Below are 22520 nucleotides of genomic sequence, written 5' to 3' on the forward strand. Positions count from 1 at the left end.
GAATGATCCAAATAATGCTGACCATACCACCCAAGTCTTGTCTGTAAATTCTCAGAGCTTTCTGAGTGAGTTTCCTGGGACTGTCTCATGACCTTCTGGCTCTGCGGAGTTTGGAGCAAGCAGGCTGTCAGTAGACATCTTTATAAGTGGTCAGGTGATGAGTGACACCGGAAGCAGAGTCCAAGATCACAGAGTGCTCTCCAGGAAAAGGTGGCCTTTACATTCCTGCAGTTGTTTATCGAGACAGGTTTCTCTGTGCAGCCCTGACTGTCCTAGAACTTGCTCTGTAGACCAGGCTGGCCTCGAACTCACAGTTCCAACTGCCCCAGCCTCCTGAGTGATAGGATTAAAGGTGTGGGCCAACATTGCAAAAGTATTTTGTAAAATTCTGTTTAGAATTAGTCAGGTGGTGGTGGCACATGCCTTTAATTCCAACACTCAGAAGGCAGAGTCAGGCAGATCTCCTGAATTTGAGTCCAGCCTGGACTACAGAGTGAGTTCCAAGACAACCAAGGCTACACAGAGAAACTCTGTCTCAAAAAACCCAGCCAACCAATACATTTACAAAAAGAAACTCTGCTTCCAAACTTTCACTCTGTATTATTTTTAAGGAAATGTATTAGAGATTAATATATAAGCTTATATTTTCATCAAAGATCAAACAAGCCAATTTTATGTAAAATAACTAATTTTATTATTTTTACTCTTACAACAGATGAAATTTAAGAAAATACTAAAATTTCTACTATACACAAGGCATTAGTTACCAACATGAGAGCTCACATCTCAAATATTGTTGTATATACACAATAACAATCTCTAGACATCAACTCACATAGCCTTATAATCCTTGAATTTTTCTAGGGTTCAAACTTATGAGGCTACCAAGTTATACAGATAAATAACTTTACATTTCTGTAGAAAGGTCTGTATACATTCTTCTCTTCAGTATTTGAATGTTCCTTTAATAAATATTATATAATACCAAAGCATCCAAACATAATATTGAACAGTGGGCCTTCATGGAACTTTTTCTGTGAAATAATTAAATGTATGATTAATTTGGATTAATTTAAATGATTAATATAATTAATGTATAATTAATTAACATAATCCTAAGAAGCTCATTTGTCAGCAAGCTCTAAAGATGAAGGGAACTACTCACAGAAATGGGAGGAGCAAGCAGAGGGTGCAGCCATGGGGCAGGAATGTGCAATTGGGCACACGTAAGGACCTGAAAAGACCACCATCTTTGGAACAAAAATCAATAGCAAACATGCAATAATATATAAAAAGGGCAGATATGTTAAGGATTGGGGCTTTACCCTAAGAACAACAAGCTTTAAGAGTTTTAGACTTGAGCAGTTAAGGGTTGCTTGTTGTTCTTGCAGAGGACCTGGGTTTGGTCCCCAGCACCCACATGGCGGCTCACAGCCATCTGAAACTCCAGTTGCAGAGGATCTCATACCCTCTGATGACACCAGGCATGTGCCTGGTACACAGACATACATGGAACAAAACACTCAAAGTAAAAATTCAAGGCTAAGAAAAAGGGTAGACTCCCAAGTAAAATAAATAAATAAGAAGCATCTGATTATAGAATGGGCCAAGACCTAGCTACCCCATCAAATGTACAAATGGAAATAAGCATGCGAAATGTAACTCAGCATCATACACCATTTGGAATTACAAATTCAACTGAAAAAGGAAGTACAAGGTCATAGGACCAATCCCTGTTACCTAAATAAGTGAAAAACTGTACAGTTATTAGAATGACCAAATTCCCAAACACTGACAACTGGCTGGGGCAGGACAATGGGCTCGAGGGGGCGGAAATGGCAGCATCTGGAAGACTGCTCTGCAGTTACCTCGGCCCTAACCTGAATGGGCTGAACACTCAGAACTATACAGCCACTTGCACACTTTACTCTCAATCGCCCAAGTCTGGAAACAACCAAGATGCCCTTCAGTGGTGACACACCCACAGAAAGGCAGATTCCACGCTAAGAAGAAGTGAGCTACTACAGCAGAGGCATGGAGAAAGCTGTGTGGAAGGAGCCAATCTGAAAAGACTAACGGCGGTAAGACTCCAACTGCACAGAATTCTGAGAAAGGAAAACTACCCAGAGAACAAAAAGACAGTCTGAAGGGATGCGGCATTAGACTTAAGACGGTTTTCTAATTTTTCTAAGGCTGGTTATTATTTGCCTAAAGCACAAAAACTCATTTGACATACTTTCCATTGCTTTTTTTTTTTTTCTTAATAAGAAGCTCCGAGCTTTCTTAACTGAGAAAATGACTGAAGGGCACTATAGAATATAATAAACATAGCCTATGTATCATGTTAATGTTTTGTGCTTTTTGCAACTGAATACTAATTACTGTGATTTTAACAGTCAGAATATCACTTAGTATTATGAAGAAAAGATCAGATCTCCTTAAAGTACCTTTGCATCATTTATCAGGGCAATGGGGAAGATTTTTTTTTAATGATTTATTTATTTATTAAGTATACAGTGGTCTGCCTGCATATGTCCCTGCAGGCCAGAAGAGGACAGAATATTTCATTACAGATGGTTGTGAGCCACCATGTGGTTGCTGGGAATTGAACTCAGGACCTTTGGAAGTGAAGCCAATTCTCTTAACCTCTGAGCCATCTCTCCAGCCCCAATGGGGAAGATTTTTGACCACGTATATATCATTAAGAGCTAATATTTGACTGATAAATTTTAATTTCATCTTTTACACATTGAGAAAAGAGATTAACAGTTTTATCCACGTCAAGATGTTTGCTTTGGAGAACTGATTCCATCTCTTCAAACACTTCTTTTTCCAGCTTCCTCATGTTGTCCAGCATTGTCTTGCTTTTTTCCTAATTAAAATAATAAAAGTAAATACACATACACGAATCTAACAAAATTCCAATCCTCTGACAAGGTTTATTTATTCTGGTTTCTACTTGTTTGGTTATTTTTCTATTCTGTAGACACAAAAGTAATAATAATAAGGAGAAGGAGAAGGAGAAGGAGAAGGAGAAGGAGAAGGAGAAGGAGAAGAAGAAGAAGAAGAAGAAGAAGAAGAAGAAGAAGAAGAAGAAGAAGAAGAAGAAGAAGAAGAAGAAGAAGAAGAAGAAAATGGTTTTCTTTGGGAAAAAATCATTGCTCCAGATTCAGGTATCTATTTGTGTGCATTTGTGTACGTGTGTGTGTGTGTTGATGTGCCACCATCCTTTGCCTGGAAGTCAGAGGACAGCTTTTAGGAGTTGATTTTTTCCGTTACCACGTAGGTCCTGGAATTGAACCCAAGCCATTAAGTCTCGGGGATAGATGCCTTCACCTGCTGAGCCATTTTAACCAGTCCTAGAGAATTAAAGTTCTTTGTTTGTTTTTCGAGACAGGGTTTCTCTGTGGTTTTGGAGCCTGTCCTGGAACTAGCTCTTGTAGACCAGGCTGGTCTTGAACTCCCAGAGATCCACCTGTCTCTGCCTCCCGAGTGCTGGGGTTAAAGGTGTGCGCCACCACCGCCCGGCAGAGAATTAAGGATGTTTTTAAAGCACACATATGTTGGCTTAGTGGGTAAAGGTCCTTGCCACCAAGTCTGATGACCTGAGGTTCTATCCCCAGGACGTATGTAGTCAAGGGTGAGAACCAACTCCTGAAAACTGACTCTGGCTTAACACAGAAATACAGATGGACAGACAGACAGACACACTGTAGCATATGTATGCCCATATGCATATTTATACACATACACACAAAAAATTAAAAAGCATTTAAAAACCATATATAACAGAAATAAAATACAGAAAAATGATTTGTTATGAGGCAAAGCAGGTGCTTTAAAGAATGAAAACAAATACAACTGACTAAATTAAAATGTTTAACGTCCGTTCACTGGCATTGAAAGAAGTGGCATGGCGGTCTTCACCTGCAGTTCCGCTGCTTGGAGGCCGAGGCAGGAGAATCATTTAGACTCAAGAGTGGGAGTCCAACTTGGGCAATACAGTAAGAGCCTATCTTTAATATATATACTCATTTACATATATATTAATTAATATTCATATTTTTGCCTCTTGACTAAAAACAGAAGACTTTCAAAATCAATAGAGAAATTGAGGGGAAAGAAACAGCGAAATCACCGAGGAGAAACTATGACGGTAGGAAGAGCTCCAGTCTCTCTGGTAATCAAGAAGCGCAAATGAAAGCCGTCGCATTAGTGGCTCTCCTTACGCACAGAGGTAGCTATTTAAAGAGAGACGCAGACCCCAGCTCTATGACATGTCCCTCACATTCCACCATCTTCCATTTCTTTATACTGTCAACCAATAATGTTCATTAGAGCCTAAACCAGTAGGAGATTTTAAACCAATTCACCTTTGTTACCAGACACTTAACTCTGTCCTAAAGCCTGCCTCCTAAAGCAGTTTTATGGGGAAAGGCCGCAAACACGCCAGTGCTATCAGGAACAGCGAGGGATACGTGCAGGTGGATCAAGGGACCGGATGGACGCGCCAGCACGAATTGAAAAGGAGAATGAAGAAAGCACAATGGCCAGACAGCCTGTAATCTCAGCGGCTCTGGAGATGAGGTAGGAGGATCAAAACTTCAAGCTCTGCCTAGGTTATAGAGACTTCAAGACCAGTATGGGCAAATTAATGAGCCCTTGTCTTGGAAAGTACAAAGAGGTTGGGGTCACCTTAGTGGTGGAGAGGACAGTCAACAGGTAGTAGGGACAGATGAGAAACACACAAGATAGGTGATCTTCCTACAGGGATGACTGGATGCCTGCCTTTATTTAGACAGCGTGCCCATTCGCTTTTTAATCTGTCTTTTTTTTTTCTCTCTCCAGAATTGGGAGGAAAGGCTAAGGAGAAGTGAAGAGGTATGGCCTATTATAAAATTATCTTTCAATCTGTTTCAATTTAAACGTGTGTCAATTTCTGGACATGCTATTTCAAGTGATATATTGCTTTTCTATAATGCTTCAAGTTTTAAAATAATGAGCATCTATTATTCTTGTAACAACAACAACAACAACAACAAAACAAACTAAGACAAAACACTAGGTGGGCATGGCAGCACTTGCCTTTAATCCCAGTACTTGGGAGGCAGAGGCAGCTGGATCCCTGTGAGTTCAAGGCCAGCCTGGTCTACACTGCAAATTCCAGGCTAGTCAGGAATATACAGTGAGATCCTGTCTCTAAGCAAAACAATAAACTAAAACCCAAACAAAAAACCCAGCTCATAATTTTACATCTATAAAATCTTAATCACTTTTTCTAGTTGTATTTCGTTTTTGGCACTACGAGGCATTGGGTCTGGGGACTTACACATGCCAGGTGACCAAAGACCTTAAATCACTTTCAGTTTTGTGTGGGGCTGCAGGAGTCAGGCATTGCATGGAAAGACCAGATTAGCTGCCTTTCAGAGACCTTTCTCGTGTGGAACATGTACTAAGAAAATTATGCAATTTCCCTGGGTCTCAGAATCTTATCAGAATAATATTATCTTCCTCATAAAGTGGTTGTACTTATATATAATAAGTGTTCTGTAACTGTTAGCTTTTGTTATGTTCAGAATTAAAAATTTTTCTTAAAAAGTCTTTGTTTGTTTTTTGAGACAGAGTTTCTCTGTGTAGTCCAGGCTGTCCTGAAACTATCTCTATAGATCAGGCTGGGCCTCAAACTCATGGAGAGCCACCTCCCAAGTGCTGGGATTAAAGGTGTACAACACTGTTATCTGGCCTACAACATATACATTATAACCAAAGGTCAAACCTAGTCACTGTTTCTAACCCAATTATTTACATTAAGGAAAGAAACCTAATAGTCCAAAATATGAATTGAATTACACCTTAAACTATCCTTGATCTCACAACAGAGAATATAACTTAACCATACCTTATTGTGACTTATCACTTCCAAGGCCTGTTGATGTTTTTGGTAGAGTGGGTGTCTTCTATCAGGCTTGACATATGGCTTCCTTGCCAGGGGCCTTTCAAGTTCAAATGTTGGTGACTGCGTATCGAACAGTTGTGAAATATGTGGTACAAATATGAAAGGCTTAAAAATAGACCTAGAAGAAAGGGCTTTTATTGAATTTGCATGTCAAAATTAAAAAACTAACAATTATTGTGTCTTTCTAGATTTCTTCTAATTGAGGTTTCTAATAATAATGCATATACTCTAATTGGTTCCTGCCTGTTGTAGAATATTATTTTAAGATGTGTTACATTCGTTTAAGCTGTGGGATATTTATTTAATGATGCAAATATGTGTTGCATTCTTTTATATTGCATTTGTTTAACTCTGTGAAGCTGTGTTACTTGGCCTGCCTAAAACACCTGATTGGTCTAAAAAAGAGCTGAACGATCAATAGTTAGGCAGGAGAGGGATAGGTGGGGCTGCCAGGCAGCAAGAATAAACAGGAGAAATCTAGACTCAAAAGAAAGAGTTATAGAATAGAGAAAGATAAAAGCCCAGAGGCAAAAGGTAGACAGGATAATTTAAGAAAAGTTGGCTAGAAACAAGTCAAGCTAAGGTCAGGCACTCAATAAGTCTCTGTGTATTTATTTGAAAGCTGGGTGACAGGCCCCCAAAGAGCTGGCTGGTGACTCTCTGACTCTGTCCTTCTCCTGCCTGTACTTCCTGCCTGGCTACTAGCCAATCAGCATTTTATTAAATCAATTCAAGTGACAAATCTTTACAGTGCACAAGAGTATTATCCCACAGCAAATCAGGATAATTGCATACAAGAACCCGTTAACCTTCTCATAAAAATGAGAACCATTATATACACAGAGAGACTGCAAACTAAAATCCACACAGACAATGCATTATTATAGTTAAAGCCTCAAGAGATGACTCAGTGGAAGACACGCACTCAGTTCCCAACATATCGGGGAGCTCACAACCACCTGCAAATCCAGCTCCAGGGATCCAATGCTTCAGGTCTCTACAGTCACCTGCACATTCCTCCCCCCCCCCACACACACACAATGAAAATTTAAAAAGAAGTAATTGCTTAAACAAATTCATCTACACACTAATGACTGTACCCAACCCCATGACCTCTTGGTGGTTTGCGGTATTTGGGGGACCTCACCTCTCAGGATGTGGAGTCCCCGTAAAGAAGTGAACACAAGGCAGGCTGGAATCTCGAGGTAAAACAGAAACCATGCTTGCGGTGCTCAGGAATTCTCCCTTCATATTGATGCCACTTGGTTCATCTCGAAGAATCCCCATCATTGTTTCGAAAGTTATGTTTCCTGAGGAAATTAGTGTAAAACCCATCAAATAATGCATATATCTTACAAACATAAGCTTTTCTATATTAATAAAATAACACACACTGGTATTGATTCTCTAGCGCCAAAATGATGGTGGGGGTGAAGAGTATGTTCATCACACTACCTCTAAAGTATTACACAGGACGTTGGGTTGTTGGGCTAGGATGTATCTCAATGTCTAACAGGCGCAAGGTCCTGGATTCACTATCTAAAATGAAAGACTGAAAAGTAAGGGAAAGAAAAGGTTCATTCAAAGCATTAGAATGGTCTTTTCTTAACCACCTTCATCTAAGCTGTTTGGGGGTGCTGATTCATGCCTTGGGGATGCTGATTCATGCCTTTAAGCAGTGGACTTGCAGTCTAATGCCAGGCACTTATCTCCAGCCAGCAGTAAGCCTTTAACCCATCCCACCAACATACTTCTAGTTTATCAGATAAGTCAGCCTCCTGTTACCCAAGAGCCGCAGACTAACAAAAACCCCATTCCAGTAACAGGTAGGAGAGACCTGCTTTCAAGTTGTTTTTAGAGGATTACGAGAGATTCCCCCAAGCAATCCAGCCTACTGTTGCTGACAGTGATTGCCGCCCAGAAATCGAAGATCAAGTCCCTATTGCTGAAGACAACACACATTTTGGACAAAGGACTCAGCATATTTGAGCTGGAGCTAACTCAAAAGCTTCCTCCCTGAGACGAGCTTTCTTTCATATTACCAGAAGCTACTCTGCAAACGGCTAAGGGAGCAAAGCAATGATAAGTCTTACCCGGCTACGGTGACCGGAAGGGCAGTATCCCTACAAGTGCAGCCGTGGCAACTAATTAGACTCAAACCTCCTCAGCAGGAGGGAAATTGTGCTAAGTCCACGGCTAGCAAGGCAACAGACGCCAGACACCCCACTGCCCCCGTTTCCCTAACCCCAACTGCACTCTATACGCGTACCTTTCTATCCACCCTAAGTAGATTTCAGCAAGAGACCGTTACAGAAAGGTACAACCACTCAAAATGCAGAGAACAGCAGAATGGGTGATGCGCTGTAGGGTGCCCAGCCACAACTGATAGATCTACAACACGGCTCTGGTATCCAAGGCGCAGGGAACATCACGAAAGAGGAAGAAAGACTGCAAGGCAGAGGACCAGGAAGCCTACGGTGAGACTGCGCCCTCTATCAACAACATGGCTGCCTAGACAAGACCTGAATAATCCCAACAACAGTTGACCTGATATAGACGGAGGGAATCTCACGGGGCCCCACCCCCTCGATAAAGAGCTGCAGGTAACTAACGACTGCAAGTCTTCTGTAGGGATGAGCCCCAGCTGGTTACCCAACAGTAGGTGGGCGGTCCTAGAAACAGACACACGTGGGCAACACTGAACGAGCTCGGCGGGTTATACTGTTACATACATTTATGTACAACAACGATTAAAAAAGAGGAGGCCATATTACATAGGAGGGGCAGGAGACAAATAATAAAATTAAATTTTAATTAAATTGGAAAAAGGTAAAATATAACTTCTGTCATTAGATACACTAAGATATGTTAGAAGGAAATGTTTAATTATTGTATTAAAATCATATTAGTTCTAAAGAAACAAATAATCATTCACCTATGGGCGACTGACGACAGGTTTTTCTTTTCTCACGAAACCCTATGGTAATTGGGACTGGAAGTATATTTTAGTTTTAATATGGTGTATGTGCTTAGTATACACCCAGTATAACCCAGGCTCTGAGTTAACTCACAGACAATCTAAAAGGTCAGCACCCCCCCCAATATGGGGATTAAAAAAAAAAAAAGTTCACAGCAAGTCTGGATCCAAATTATGACTTCAGATGCTTCAATGAAAAAGGAAATTCTTTCATATGAAAGAATCTAACGGCCTGCTGTTAAAGATGCAGCGACCAGCCGTTTTATATTAATAGCAATGGGTTTTATGCACACATGCAAGCTCTTACCTAGTTCCTTCATAACATAGCCATGATTTCAAGTTCAAAAAATACCTGGCTGAACTTACAGATAACTTGTTAGTGAAGCTGTGCTGTACTGTTTTCAGTGAATCCTGAATAACACTGGGGAGAAGAGAGGGGCACAGCTACACTCAGCCCTTGATATTAAACTCAACAATAAAGCAAAACCCTACCATTCACACCCATCTATCAGGCACAATGCTTCAGCATCTAGTGAGATTTAAAAATGATTCGGGTCTAAATTCCTCTAAATGGCAAGTTTTAATAAAAAAAAAAACCCACAATGTCAGAGCTGTAACACTGTGATAATATAGGTATTATAGAAATGTTTTCAGGATTCAAAACCTACAATTCTCAAAATGAAAGGAGGATTTGCATGGCCACTCGAGCAGGCATTGAATAAGTACCGAGCCAGCGGCGGAAGGTGCAGCAAAGTGAACGCAAAGCGCAGGGTGCAATTTCACAGCAATTTAGACTGGTTACTTAAAACACACGTGTGAATATAGATACAATTTGGGTATACATGCAGCACACTTAATAGCCATCAGGTAGGGACGGATGGAAAGAAGGGAAGTAGGCTCTTTTATCTAGAAAAATCATAGCAAATTTTAAACATAATATACCAGTGGACAATTTCATATGGGACTACTGGAAAGACATTTATTCTTTTGACAAAGCGTAGAAAACTGGGTGGATTGCACATCACACTTGACGAGATTGAAGTCTGTGTTGGATGCATCCTTGCTACATTCACGCGTGCATTCGGGTCTGTGATTCCATTATTTTATAGTTCAGTATGGCAGTTACTTCAGTGTGGTAGCTAATTAATTTTTAACATTAATTATTTGGTTTTTCTTCGTTGTGTCCAGTTACCCTCAACCTCGGGAGTCTTGACATCTTCCTTCTACCATGTTCTCTGAGACACAGTTTCCCTATACAGTTCAGGGTGGTTTAGAACTTGTCTGGATCTTCCTGCCTCAGCTACCAAATGCTGAGTCCTCAGGGCTTATTCAGGCCTGAGTCCCACACCTGGTTCATTCCTTTCCGTACTGTAACGCATTGCTCATCTCCAATTCTGTGAGGCTGGGTGGCTGTGCACTAGCAGGGGGTGCACATGTGCATGCGGAGGAGGCCAGAGCTGAACATCAGGTATCTTCCTCTGTTCTGAGACTGATCCAGCTGGACCAGCTAGCCACTGAGCCCCAAGACCTCCACCACTGGGATTATAGGCACATACTGCCACATCCGTTTTTCATGTTGGTACTAGGGATCTCAATCCGTGCCCTCATGAATTTGCCAAGCACTTTACCAACAAGGTCATCTCATCAGCACACACACGCACACACGCACGCGCGCGCACACACACACACACACAACTTTGAGACAGGGTCCAGACTGGTTAATGATGACCCTCCTGCTTCTATTTCCCAACTGCTGGAGTTAGGCAAGTATTACATGGTTTTATGTGGGACTGGGGATCAAACCCAGGGTCTTGTGCATGCAGGGAAAGCGCTTTATCAGCTAAGCCCCACCCCCATCCTCTGGTCTTCATTGTTTTAAGATTATGCGTTAATTTTCAGGTTCTTTAAAATTATTCCCAGAAAAAGTATAAAATAATAAACCATTTGTTAAATGATTGACAAGTTGCAAATAATTCAACACTTCTTAATCAACCTTTTACGTACACACAACTGACTCGTAGAAAACAATGAATTTTTAAAAACTAAGAGCAAGTAAGAAGCTTAGTTTTTACCCAGTTTCACAGAGAAGATAAGTGAAGGCACAGTTTTCTCACTTATAAAATGAATATGCTGTCAAACTTACACCGAAAAACTTCTTAGGAAACCTTAAATTAGAAGACATTCTTTTGGATATTAAAGTATCCTAAGATAATAAATACCCTGAAAAGAAAGTTAAGTTGTTCCAAGAATGTTCTGCCACAAACTATTTTACCATACCAAATAGCTAACATAAGGTTAATTGATTTAATGAATATCTAAAGGCAAATGCCAATCACTGATCCATCTCTCAGTAATTGCTTCCTGACTACTTATAGACACATTTTATACAGGTTGGGCATGGTGGTCCAGGCCTTTAATCCCAGCACTTGGGAGAAAGAGGCAGGTGAATCTCTGTGAGGTCCAGGCTAGCCCAGTCTACAGACCAACTTCTAGAGCAGCTGGAAATACACAGTGAGACCCCACCTCAAAAAAAAAAAATCATTATTACTATTCTTCAAGTGAAGAAAGTAGATCAGTTACATATTCTCATTACAATCACCCTTTTGGAAATTATCTGCACTTAGTAATCTAAATTAAAAGCACTTTGCTGAAATTACTTGGTAACAAGTAAAGAAAGGTATATTGAAAGTTCTTTTGGTTTTTGTTTCATTTTGTTTTTGGAGACAGAGTCTCATTGTATAGCCCTGGTTGGCCTGGAACTCAGATCAGATTATTGTCAAAAGCAGAGATCCTCGGTTTCTCTCTGTCTCTCAGCACTAAGCTTAAAAGATTGTACAACCATGCCTCACTAGAGGTTATTTTTTAAGAGTCAGTAGTAATCCAAAATAAAAACGGGGGAAAAATAACATAATAAATAAGCAATTTATAGAAAATCACAATTTTTTGATAAATATAAAAGTGTCTAATCTCACTAATAAATGATATCTCTAAATAATATGCTATTTTGCCTGTAAATTTGCGTGAGTAGAAAAAAGTAATGTTCTAAATTGATAAGCATATTAGAAATTGGCATTCAAATATTGCTTGTGGAAATCAGAATTAATGAAGATTTCTGACTTTCCCACCATGTTTCAGGTCTTAAAATATATATGATCAATGAATAAATACATAATGCGCATAGATTTCCAACCTCACGGTCTTCCTGCAGAAACTCATTCCAGGATGGAAACCACAGCATAATATAAACAAGCTACAACATAATTTCCAGTAATGAAAAACTAAATCTGACTTTAAAAACAGGGTTGGCTAAAGTCTGATTCAGGCAGTCTTAACTATATAGATCCCAGTGAATGAACTGCTTGGAAAGGATTAGGAGACATTTGGAGTGGGCACTGAGGTTTCAAATGACCACGCCAGTCCCAGTCTCTCTCTGTTTCCTACCTGGGGATTAGGATGTAAAGCTCAGCTACTTCTCCAGCATCACACCTGCCTGCATGCCACCTCGCTGCCCACCATGATGACCGTGGACTGACCCCTCTGAAACTGTAAGCCAGTCCCTTCTGTAAGAATTGCCTTGGTCGTGGTCTCTGCACAGCCACAGAACACTGGCTGAGACACATGGGCTGGGGAAATGGCTCTCTGGGAAAGCACTTGTTGCAAGCTTTGAGTTTGGATCCCCAGCACCTAGATTAAAGCCAGGGGTGGCAGCTCACACTGGTAACCCCAGCTCTCAGGAGCTTTCTGGCCAGCCAGCCTAGCTAAAAAGGTAAGCTCCAGGTTCAATGAGAGACTTTGTCTGAAACAGCCAGGTGAAGAGCAACTGAGAAAGACATTAAACATCAAACCTCAGGCCTCCGAACGCACAACCATGGGTGTGCACACCTGAACACAGATGTGAGCATATAGAAAGCCACACGCAAGCAAAATACACAAAACATATAAACAAACAGAAATACTACCGTTAAAAATAATTAAGAGAAGTAGCAGCATGGCCAGGTGTGATGGCCCAGCACTCGGAAGACAGAGGCATGCAGATCTCTGTGAGTTCCGAGATCAGTCTGGTCTATAGAGTGACTACTAGGCCAGTTAGAGATGTATAGTGAAATCCTGGTTCAAATAGTTTTTTTAAAAGAAAAATGTGGGGGCTGGAGAGATGGCTCAGAGGTTAAGAGCACTGATTATTCTTCCAGAAGTCCCGAGTTCAATTCCCAGCAACCACATGGTGGCTCACAACCATCTGTAATGAAATCTGGTGCCCTCTTCTGGCCTGCAGGCATACATGCAGACAGAACACTGTAAAATAAATAAATAAATAAATAAATAAATAAAAATAAATAAATAGAACTTAAAAAAAAAAGAAAAGAAAAATGTTTCTGAGGATTAGGAATCTGAACTTGACCCTCAAAAAGAATCAGTGCATTCTCACAATGGTTTACTATTTCACACATATCAAAAAATAGCTTACATTATCCTGATGCTGTTTTATTCAAACTATTTTTTATTAAGTATAAGGTTATATTGTATCTTCATAAAATTCATTTTTTCATTATTTAAATGCTAAAGTTACCTTTGTGCTTATTCAGAAGCTTGTAGCCCTGACAGTATCTGCTTGGTGACGTCATCATTGAAGCTGTGTCGATATAAGAGTATGCTGCAGCAAAATCAAAGTCCTCCTGGCCATCCCACCAGCCTTTCTGCTTAGCATAGTTCCTCATGTCCGGATGCTCCTGGTCGATCCTGGTTGTTATGGAGAGCTGATTGGAAATATTACGAACTCCTGTTTCGAAGGTGAGAAGAAGAGAAGTTACCTTTAATAGGAAGAATCTCTCTCTACATTATGATTTCTAAATCGCTGTTTAAACTTAATGTAAGTTTTCTGCCACGGGCATCTCCTGCATGGTCTAAACAATTAAATTTTAAAATGAAACTTTGAGGTCACTGTGGACTCAGATGCAGTTCTGTGAAGTAAGCCGGAGAGACTATACACTCTATGGTTCCAGTTCCACTCATTGCATTTAATAAAAGTATAGAATAAGATCATAACCAGAACATTGGTATTGATACTGTCAAGAAAAAGAATATTTATACCCTGTTACTCTTTCATATCAAAGCCATGAATCATTAACTCTGGGCACCTAGTACTTTTTTACTCCAGTATAACTCAATGTCACATATTACATAGGGGCAGGTAACGTAGCCCAGTGGGTAAAGACACTTGCCACAAGCCTGACCATCTGAATTCAATCCCCAGAGCCCACATGCTGGAAACAGGCAGCTAATTCTCAAAAGGTGTCCTCTGACCTCCACACGTGTGTCATAGCACCCATGTCCACATACACACAAATAGCATTTTTAAAGAATGTTACCTAAGTGGAATATACAGTAAATAGCCTTATGTTTTTTTTAATTATTAAACTTTTTAAATGTACATTTGCTTTCTTGTGTGTATGTGCACACAGGCACCCTTTACCCTGTGCTCCGGGGATCAAACTCAGGTTGTCAGGCTGGCGACAAGCACCCTTACTTGCTGGGCCATCCTGCTGCCCTGCCTTTTGGTCTTTCTACCTCAGGATAATTCAACTCAACATGCTATCAACACTTCATCATTTCCTTATTACTAGTAGTATCTCACGGTATGACGTATGACACTTTGTTTAGCAGTTCAACACACGCATATTCTACGCAATGGCCAGAAGGAGGTACCACATCTGTGCTGTGGCTACTCAAAAGGACCATCTAGTTCTTGAGATCATACAGTAAGAGAAAGAGAAGGCAGCAGCAAGGTGATCTCAGCAGGCTAATCGGACCCAGGAAGGCGCTCGTTTTCCATGGCCAGGTAAGGCCTTTTTCAATACTATTCATTCCTTTGTCTTTCCATAGCATGTTTAATAAAAGAAAAAGTGGTCAATGATACAATCAGTTCAGTTAGCATTATTATTTATAATAATAAAATACATTAAATATAATTTTATATATTTTATTAAAGCTAGAAAATGTCAAACATAAAAATATACAAACTACTTTTGAAGTCCATGAAAATAACTGGCAATGGCCTATTTTGAAAAATAACATTTCAATCTTCCACAGCAGGCTCCCTCCTGAAGTCTTTCTGGACTCCTCCGGAAGTTCACAGTGACTTTTCCTTTTTTTCGTGTTCACAGCGCCCATGGGTCAACATCATCCACTCAATTAACTAATTACCTAACTGATTAATTGAGGCAGATTACCTAAAGCCTAGGCTGAACTCAAAGTATTATGAAGTAGACAATCATCTATTTTTTTGTTTGTTTTACTTTTTCTAGACAGGGTTTCTCTGTGTTGCCCTGGTTGTCCTGGAACTTGCTGTGTAGACCAGGCTGGCTTTGAACTCAGAGGTCTGCTTGCCTCTACCTCCTGAGGGCTGAGGTTAAAGGTGTGCACCACCACCTTAAGAGTGGCAGTGATCTTGAACTTCTGAGCCCCCTACCTCTATGCCTCCCAGATGTTGGGATTACAGGAATGGGCTGCCATTCTCAGCTTTATGCAATGCTGGTGATTAACCAGGACTTGCTTTATGCTAGACAAGCACAATACAACTGAGCTAAGCTCAATTTAGTATTTTTACATGCGTCTCTCATCTCTTCTGTAAAACTAGGAAATCAATATAGAAGCACACAAGAAGCATGCGACTATGTCCTCTATCCACAAAGCAGCAAACTGAGAATGGGGTGAAGAGACTTCCACCCGCTGCTTTAAGTTGCTTTCCATCTCTGGATTTCTTCCCTTGAAATGAAGAGAACTGGCTGCAGAGAGAGCTTAATGGGTTATCTGAATTCATATCCCCAGGGCTCATGTAAAGTTGCGGGTGGTAGCAGTGTTTTTTTATCCCAGAGTTTCTGTGGTGATACGGAAGATAATATAGGAAAATCACCAGATGACATGGATCAGATAGCCAGGCATGCACAGGAGCAGCAAACAATAGGGACCCTGCCACAAGAGGACAGTGAGTCACCAGAGGTTGTCCTCTGACCTTCACTTGTACCCGCCCCACACACATATAGACATGTATGCACATCACTCTCTCTCTCTCACACACACACACACACACAGAGAGAGAGAAATAAGAGGACTACCTGACCACAAATAAATCATGGGGGACAATCAGCTCCAAAGCCAGCAGACTGCACTGATACAATCAGGGGCATCATTTTGTCTTACTGCTGTGTCCACACACTCTTGGTAAACACTGGCCCAGTCACCTATGCCCAGACCAACCCCCTCCTCTTTACCTCTGCACTTACATATAGCACAGTTCTGGAACTCAGTCCAAAGTTAGAAAAGTAGTTGTTAAAAAGAGAAAAAAACACGATAAATAGCCAAAAGCTGCTGCGTAGACAATGCTACCTGCTTATTTTTTTGTAAGAATGCTCATCATAGTTCTCTCTCCCTTTATGTTCTTCCTAATTTTAACTCTGCTCTGCGGTTTATCCTTTAACGCAACGGATTATAAATCTTGAAAAGCAAATAAATGCTTTAGCTACAGTTAAAGATCTATTTTATTAATTATATAAACCAAACTGCAAATAGTTGTTCATACCTTGGACTTTTTCTGCTGCCCAGTACTTCCCTGATGTCTCCAGAATCCAAGCTTCATTCCTATCCGCTATCAGGAAACTGTTATAATAGCTAAATTCTTCGCCCTCTGCACAATTTCCACCTTGGCCATATTTTTCTAATAAGTCGACAATGACATTGAGAGCTTTTTCAGCTGTATCAGCTCTTTCAAGGCCAAGTCTAAAATAAAAATATTAAGGATCTCAAATTAAAAATAACTTCCTTTATTCATCTTAACTTCATGTTCAAGAAACACCATGTTTGCTACATTCAAAGTTTAAAAAAAAAGAAGAACAAGTTAATACGTAAAGTAAAACCTTTAAAGTCGTACTTTTGAAGGCAGTTTGGGACAGTGAAAACATTTTTGGAGTCAACTTTCATCTCGGTAACTTATTACAAAGCTATTTTATGTCTAAGACTGATATGTCTCTTTATAAAGTAAAGGAATTAGTCAACCATGTAATAAAGCAATTCAGGCATTTCTGATTAATTATAACGTCTAATTTTGGCTCCTCACCAATTGATGATGTGCATAGGTGTGCATAAGTGTCAGCAGGTGTTTGTGTGGTACATGTACATGTTTATGTGGGTGTGTGCCTAGGGTATGCATTCATGCAAGCATGCACTGAGAAGCCAGAGGCTGATGTCCGACAGCTTTCTCAATTGCATTCCACCTTATTTTATGAGGCAGGGTTTCTCAGTGAACTGGAATTTACCAATGAAGCTAGACTAGCGACCCAGCAAGCCCAGGAATCTGCCTGCTTCTGCTTCTCCAGTGCAGGATTACAGGTGCACATAAGTGCCGGAGATCAAACTGAGGTCCTCACGCTTCTTTAGTAAACAGTGTATGGATTGAGCCATCCACCCTAGATGGATTAATGATATTTAAGAGTCATGAAATTGCATGCTGGTGTGAAAATAGATGTGACTGGTATTCAGTTATTTATTACATAATCTGTTGCTGTGCATACTGTAAAGATTTGTCACTCATATATTGGTTTAATAAGAGGCTGATTGGCCAGTAGCCAGGAGGGAAATATAGGAGGGGCAACCAGACAAGGAGAATTCTGGAAAGAGGAAAGGCAGAGAGTCAGTCACCAGCCAGATACAGAGGAAGCAAGAATGCTGCACTGAGAAAAGGTACCAAGCTAAACACAGACAAGAATTATGGGTTAATTTAAGTTGTAAGAGCTAGCTAATAATAAGCCTGAGCTAATAGGCCAAACAGCTTGTAATTAATATAATAAGCCTCTGTGTGTTTCTTTGGGACTGAATGGTTGCAGGGCTGGACGGGACAGAAACTACATTCTGTAGTAAGGAAGCAGCAAACTAGTTACCTGACAAGGTCCATGCCCAAAAGTGCTTCCTCCTTAGAAATGGCCTCTCTTCCCCATACAGCTTCATTCCCAATGCAGACTCCATGCTCATTGGCTCCCATTTCTGCCCCCCACAACCAAGCTGGGCGACTAAGGACAACAGCATATGTTTCAGGAACCTGGTCAATTTCTATGTAAGTACACTGTAAAAAGAAAAGGTCATAAAAAAAAAAAAAGGTCATGTAACTATGAAATCCAAAGTGGAGAGTTACCAAATTCCAGAATTTAAAACACCATTGGGAAGACATGATCACGATGAAGGTAGATGAAATGGAACCAAGTTGAAATTTTCAATAATAAAAGCACTAACTTCAAAATTCATTCAGAATCGACTCTAAAGCATTTATTGTTTAAATACTTTCTGAGTATGTCCTTTATAATACATCCTGCTAAGGCAAGTCGGTTACAAAGATACAGGAACACGAAGCTTCATTTAAGAAACAGAGACTTCTCCATCAACTGAGATCAAACAAATCCTAAGTATGAAGGACAGGAAGAACGTGAACAGCGTTGCCTTGGCAGCTCAGAAGTGATAGTTATTAATCTTCAAACTGTCTCATGGAGAGAAATTAATATGAGTTGAAGATTAAGAAAGCAGTTCTCGGGTTCACGGTCTAACCAGTGATCTACACACTCATAGGTACCTGAGACCCTTAGTTAAGTGAGGGTGACTGCCACAGAGGCCCACATGTCATGTGGAAGAGACCCAGGAGGACTCCTCACAGCGGTGGGAAGCTGACTTACATGATGGGCTAGATTTAAACACGCTTGTATGGAATAGGAACGATGTCCCGGGGGGACCAACATGTACAGCAAAAGAAAACTACAGCCTAAGATACAAAAAGCCTTCTATTTAAGGCCAATTAGTGCTAGAACATCAAGGATCCAGAAAGTTCATAACGACAGAAGATAATATAAACCTCTGAGTTCCACGTAAATAGACTGTTTAAATAAAAAATTTAAAGGCATTTTTATTTAATGTGCATGTAGGAGGTGAGGGAAATACATAAAATGTATGTTGATGGTATTATCAGACACCTAATAAACTTTTTTTGATGGACTACAAAACATATTTATAGGGCTGAGAATGTGGCTCAATTGGCAGGTTATGTGCCTAACATACAAGAGGCCCTTGGTTTGTCCTCGGCACCATAGGACAAAAACAAAAAATCTGTTATTTATAAAATCTGAAATATTTTTTTCTTATTCTATACCGAGAAGAATCCTTTTGATCTGTCAGCTGAAGCCCCAGTTCTAACTAAATCATTCTTTTTTTAAAATTTATTTTGTTTTATGAATGTTTGCTTGCATGCATTTCTATGCATATGTGTGCCTGTTGCCCACAGAGGTCACAAGAGAGCATCACACTGGAGTTACGTTAGGGATGTATGTGACCCATCATGTGGGTGCTGGGAATCAAACCCGGGTCCTCTGCGAGAACAACAAGTGCTCTAAACCACTGAACCAACACGCCAGTCCCACTCTTTAAGCCCTAATTTAATCTAGATGTTCCTTCTCTGCTGCCACAGTCTGCTACTCTCCCCTAAGGCCAGCATTTGAGCCGCCCTACTTTTCTGTGCCCTCAGTGCAGCCACCATCCACTCACCACTCTCAGCCTAAGGTCGCATCCAGGTTTTAAATGCTGACTTGAAATCCCTCATCACAACCAACACATATAAGCATATAAAAAGCATTCAGATATTTAATTAGAGAGAAAATGATATTTATTATTTTAGCATCTCCTTCTAAATTATTGAAATAAGAGACCAGAAGTCTATTTTCGATTCAAACCATTTCTAAACTTAAATTCTTGAATTTTAACTTCAGTGGTCGCTAGGGAGAGAAGGAACCATTTACGGGTCTGGAGAAATGGCTCAGTGGTTAAGAGCACCTGCGGTTCTTGTAGAGAACCAGGGCTCAGTTCCTGGCACCCACAGGGCATCTCACAGCCCCCCATAGTTACAAGGGATCCTATATCCTCTTCTGACTTCTATGGGCACTAGGCACACCAACATACATACAGGTAAAATATTCATACACATAAAATAAAATAAAGTTTTTTTAAAAGAAGTATTCATTATTGATATGTTTAAAGATAGGTATTGCTAACACATTTTTTTTTTTACCTACCTTAAGACGTTTGCTTAAATCATTGTGCACTGCAGCTGGGAAGTAAATTACTTCTTGTACTTCGTCGAAGAGTCTGTCTGAATTTTTCCCAAAAATGACCCTATTACCAACTGTGGCTGGAGGTAAGGCCACAAAAGTGTCACAGGAATAGGGCTCCATCTCTTTAGGAAAAAAAAAAAAAGAAAGCATATAGAAGTTTCAAAATAAAAAGAGAAACATTTTTCAGCACACATAAAGCAAAGAGCTTTTCTCTACGACCAAGGGATGTACCTAAGAGGGTACATAGTAGAATTTTCAATATCATGTTACTTCTGTGCGCTCCAGGGCAGCAAGGGTTATATATTAAGACCTGTCTTAAAGAAATAACAGACTATAAAAATTAGAATATGATTTAGTAATTAACCATGTGCTACTACAATACAATGGCAACGAGAACCACTTTCTCCTAGTGCACAGGTCAAATGTTTATAGAGGTTTCTTCTGCAAACCTCTCTCCTGAATTTTCCCAATTCTTTTTACTCTGCCCATAGCTACTACACGTGCCTTAGTCTGCAGTATTAGTGTTTGCATGAGGCCCTTTCCTAGACGGGGAGACTCAAGGACGTCGTGTTTATCTACGGGAAATCATGTAAGGCTGGGCATAGTGGGGCACACACCTTTAATCCTAGCAGTTGGGAGGCAGAAGCAGGAAGATCTCTGTGAGTTTGAGGTCAGCCTGGTCTACCAAGTGAGTTCCAGGACAGCCAGGCTGTTACACAGAGAAAACCCATCTGGAAAAACCAGAAAACAGACAAATAAACAAAGTCACTACTGTTAAGGTTTCCGGGTGGAAGTTCAAAAATCCCAGTTGTAGGACTAACATACAAATTGTCTTCATTTGTGACGGGGAAAATCTTAAACCCTCACTTTTAGAACAATTCAAGATCTTACATTTTCATTTTGCTTTCAGAACATAGTTTCAGTTTCCTTCTATTTTAAATTTCTTAAGATTTGTCTTTACTATTCATGTGTATGAATTATGTGTCTGTCTGCCGTAAGTATGGGGGTGCCCAAGAAGGTCAGAAACGGGCCTCAAGCCCCCTAAAGTTGGAGTTAGGGAAGGTCGCGAAGCATCTCAAGCCTGTGTTGGGAACTGAACTCAGGTCTTCAGGAAAAGCAGCGGGCTATCTTAACTGCTGAGCTACCTTTCCAGTCCAGTTTCCATCTTTTATAAGAACCAAATCTTAGCATAGTTTTATACACGAGCATTCTAACCACTTTAAAACAGAATAAAAATATAATAAATATAAATAAAATAAATATGAATTAATAAATGTTTTACTGAAAGGAAAACGAAGCAGGGTATGGTAGCACGCCTATAATCTTAGCACTGGACAGGATGAACTAGAGTTTGAAGCTAGCCTGTGCTACCATAATTCAAGAACATAGCGAAACCCCACTTCAAAACAAACAAAATGACTCAAGAAACAAGTTCACCATGGAACACACCTTAAAATAAAGGTTCTTCGGTTCTCAAAGATGGGAAGAAGTGATTTCTCTGCAAGTTTTGATCTCCTACCTACAGGGCTCCAAAGTTAGCTAGCCCAATACATAACTTAGTCAGGCTATTAATTCTTTTCCTCTTTTCTTCCAGGTTCATCAGTACTGCTGTTTTGAGGCTTGATTCAGTATGACCCTGAAGGTGAAAGTTCAGCTAGGAGGCGCATGCCTGTGATTGAAGTTTGAGTGTTACATGGTCCGTGTCACAAATAAAACAATTCAAAAACCTGCAACACACTCGACCCTCAAACAAAAGCTGTCACCTGTTTTAAGTTGGCTTAATTCTTATCCTTGCTAGAGGCCAGTGGACTAACAGCCATATCCACACCAAACCCTGGGACGATCAAGTCCCAGTGAGTGACGCACTAACTGGGATAGCGGCAGCAACTAAGAAAACAGCACCGGGAAGGAAAGCCCTTGGCCCTAACGTGTTGTATCATTCACGGTGTTTGTTGAATTATCTTTCTGCATAGCTGGAAATAACCGAAGGAAGCCGCGTATAGTGGCTCACGCCTTTATTCGCAGCTCTCGGGAGGCAAAGGGAGGAAGATCTGTGAATTCAAAGACAACCAACGCTAGAGAGATTCTGTACATAACTGGAAGGGAAGAGCCTCGGTCTCTAACAGTCTATCCCAGTGCTTTCGACAACACCAATCCTTTGAGTCTCACAAACGTCCTACAGCGCGAGGTTTACTGTCTCCGTTAACTACACGAGAACTGCGCTGCAAAAGCAAACAAGCAAACAAAAAAGTTTTTGCAACTGGAGCCGGCGTTGCCAGAAAGTGTTGGGCTCGAACTTCAAGAGCCCACGGCTGCCCGCCATCAGCGAACGGCGCGCAAAGCCGGCTCCCGAGCTTACCTCCGCTGCGCACGCGCGGACGCCAAGCACGCACCACCCGCAGCCCGCAAAGCAATCACCGGAAACGGAGGGGCTGGGCCAGGACTAATC

General features: G+C 40.6%; 1 protein-coding gene across 2 annotated transcripts; it reads right to left on the reverse strand.

Annotated features, from left to right (window-relative positions):
* Nucleotides 1-689: 689 nt before the first annotated feature.
* Scrn3 (secernin 3) lies at nucleotides 690-22502 on the reverse strand. 2 transcript variants are annotated; one of them, XM_057755770.1, is made up of 8 exons: nucleotides 22431-22502; nucleotides 20033-20193; nucleotides 17864-18045; nucleotides 16510-16706; nucleotides 13501-13710; nucleotides 7104-7266; nucleotides 5900-6074; nucleotides 690-2872 (listed from the first exon to the last, which is right to left on the reverse strand). In XM_057755770.1, the coding sequence occupies exons 2-8, from the start codon at nucleotides 20189-20191 to the stop codon at nucleotides 2702-2704; spliced, it is 1257 nt and encodes a 418-aa protein (XP_057611753.1). In that variant the 5' UTR covers nucleotides 20192-20193; nucleotides 22431-22502; the 3' UTR covers nucleotides 690-2701. The 2 variants fall into 2 exon arrangements, with proteins under 2 accessions (XP_057611753.1, XP_057611752.1); XM_057755769.1 differs by lacking the exon at nucleotides 22431-22502 and adding an exon at nucleotides 21521-21582.
* Nucleotides 22503-22520: the final 18 nt, after the last annotated feature.

This window comes from Chionomys nivalis, chromosome 22 (assembly GCF_950005125.1).
Source record: "Chionomys nivalis chromosome 22, mChiNiv1.1, whole genome shotgun sequence".
NCBI lineage: Eukaryota > Metazoa > Chordata > Mammalia > Rodentia > Cricetidae > Chionomys > Chionomys nivalis.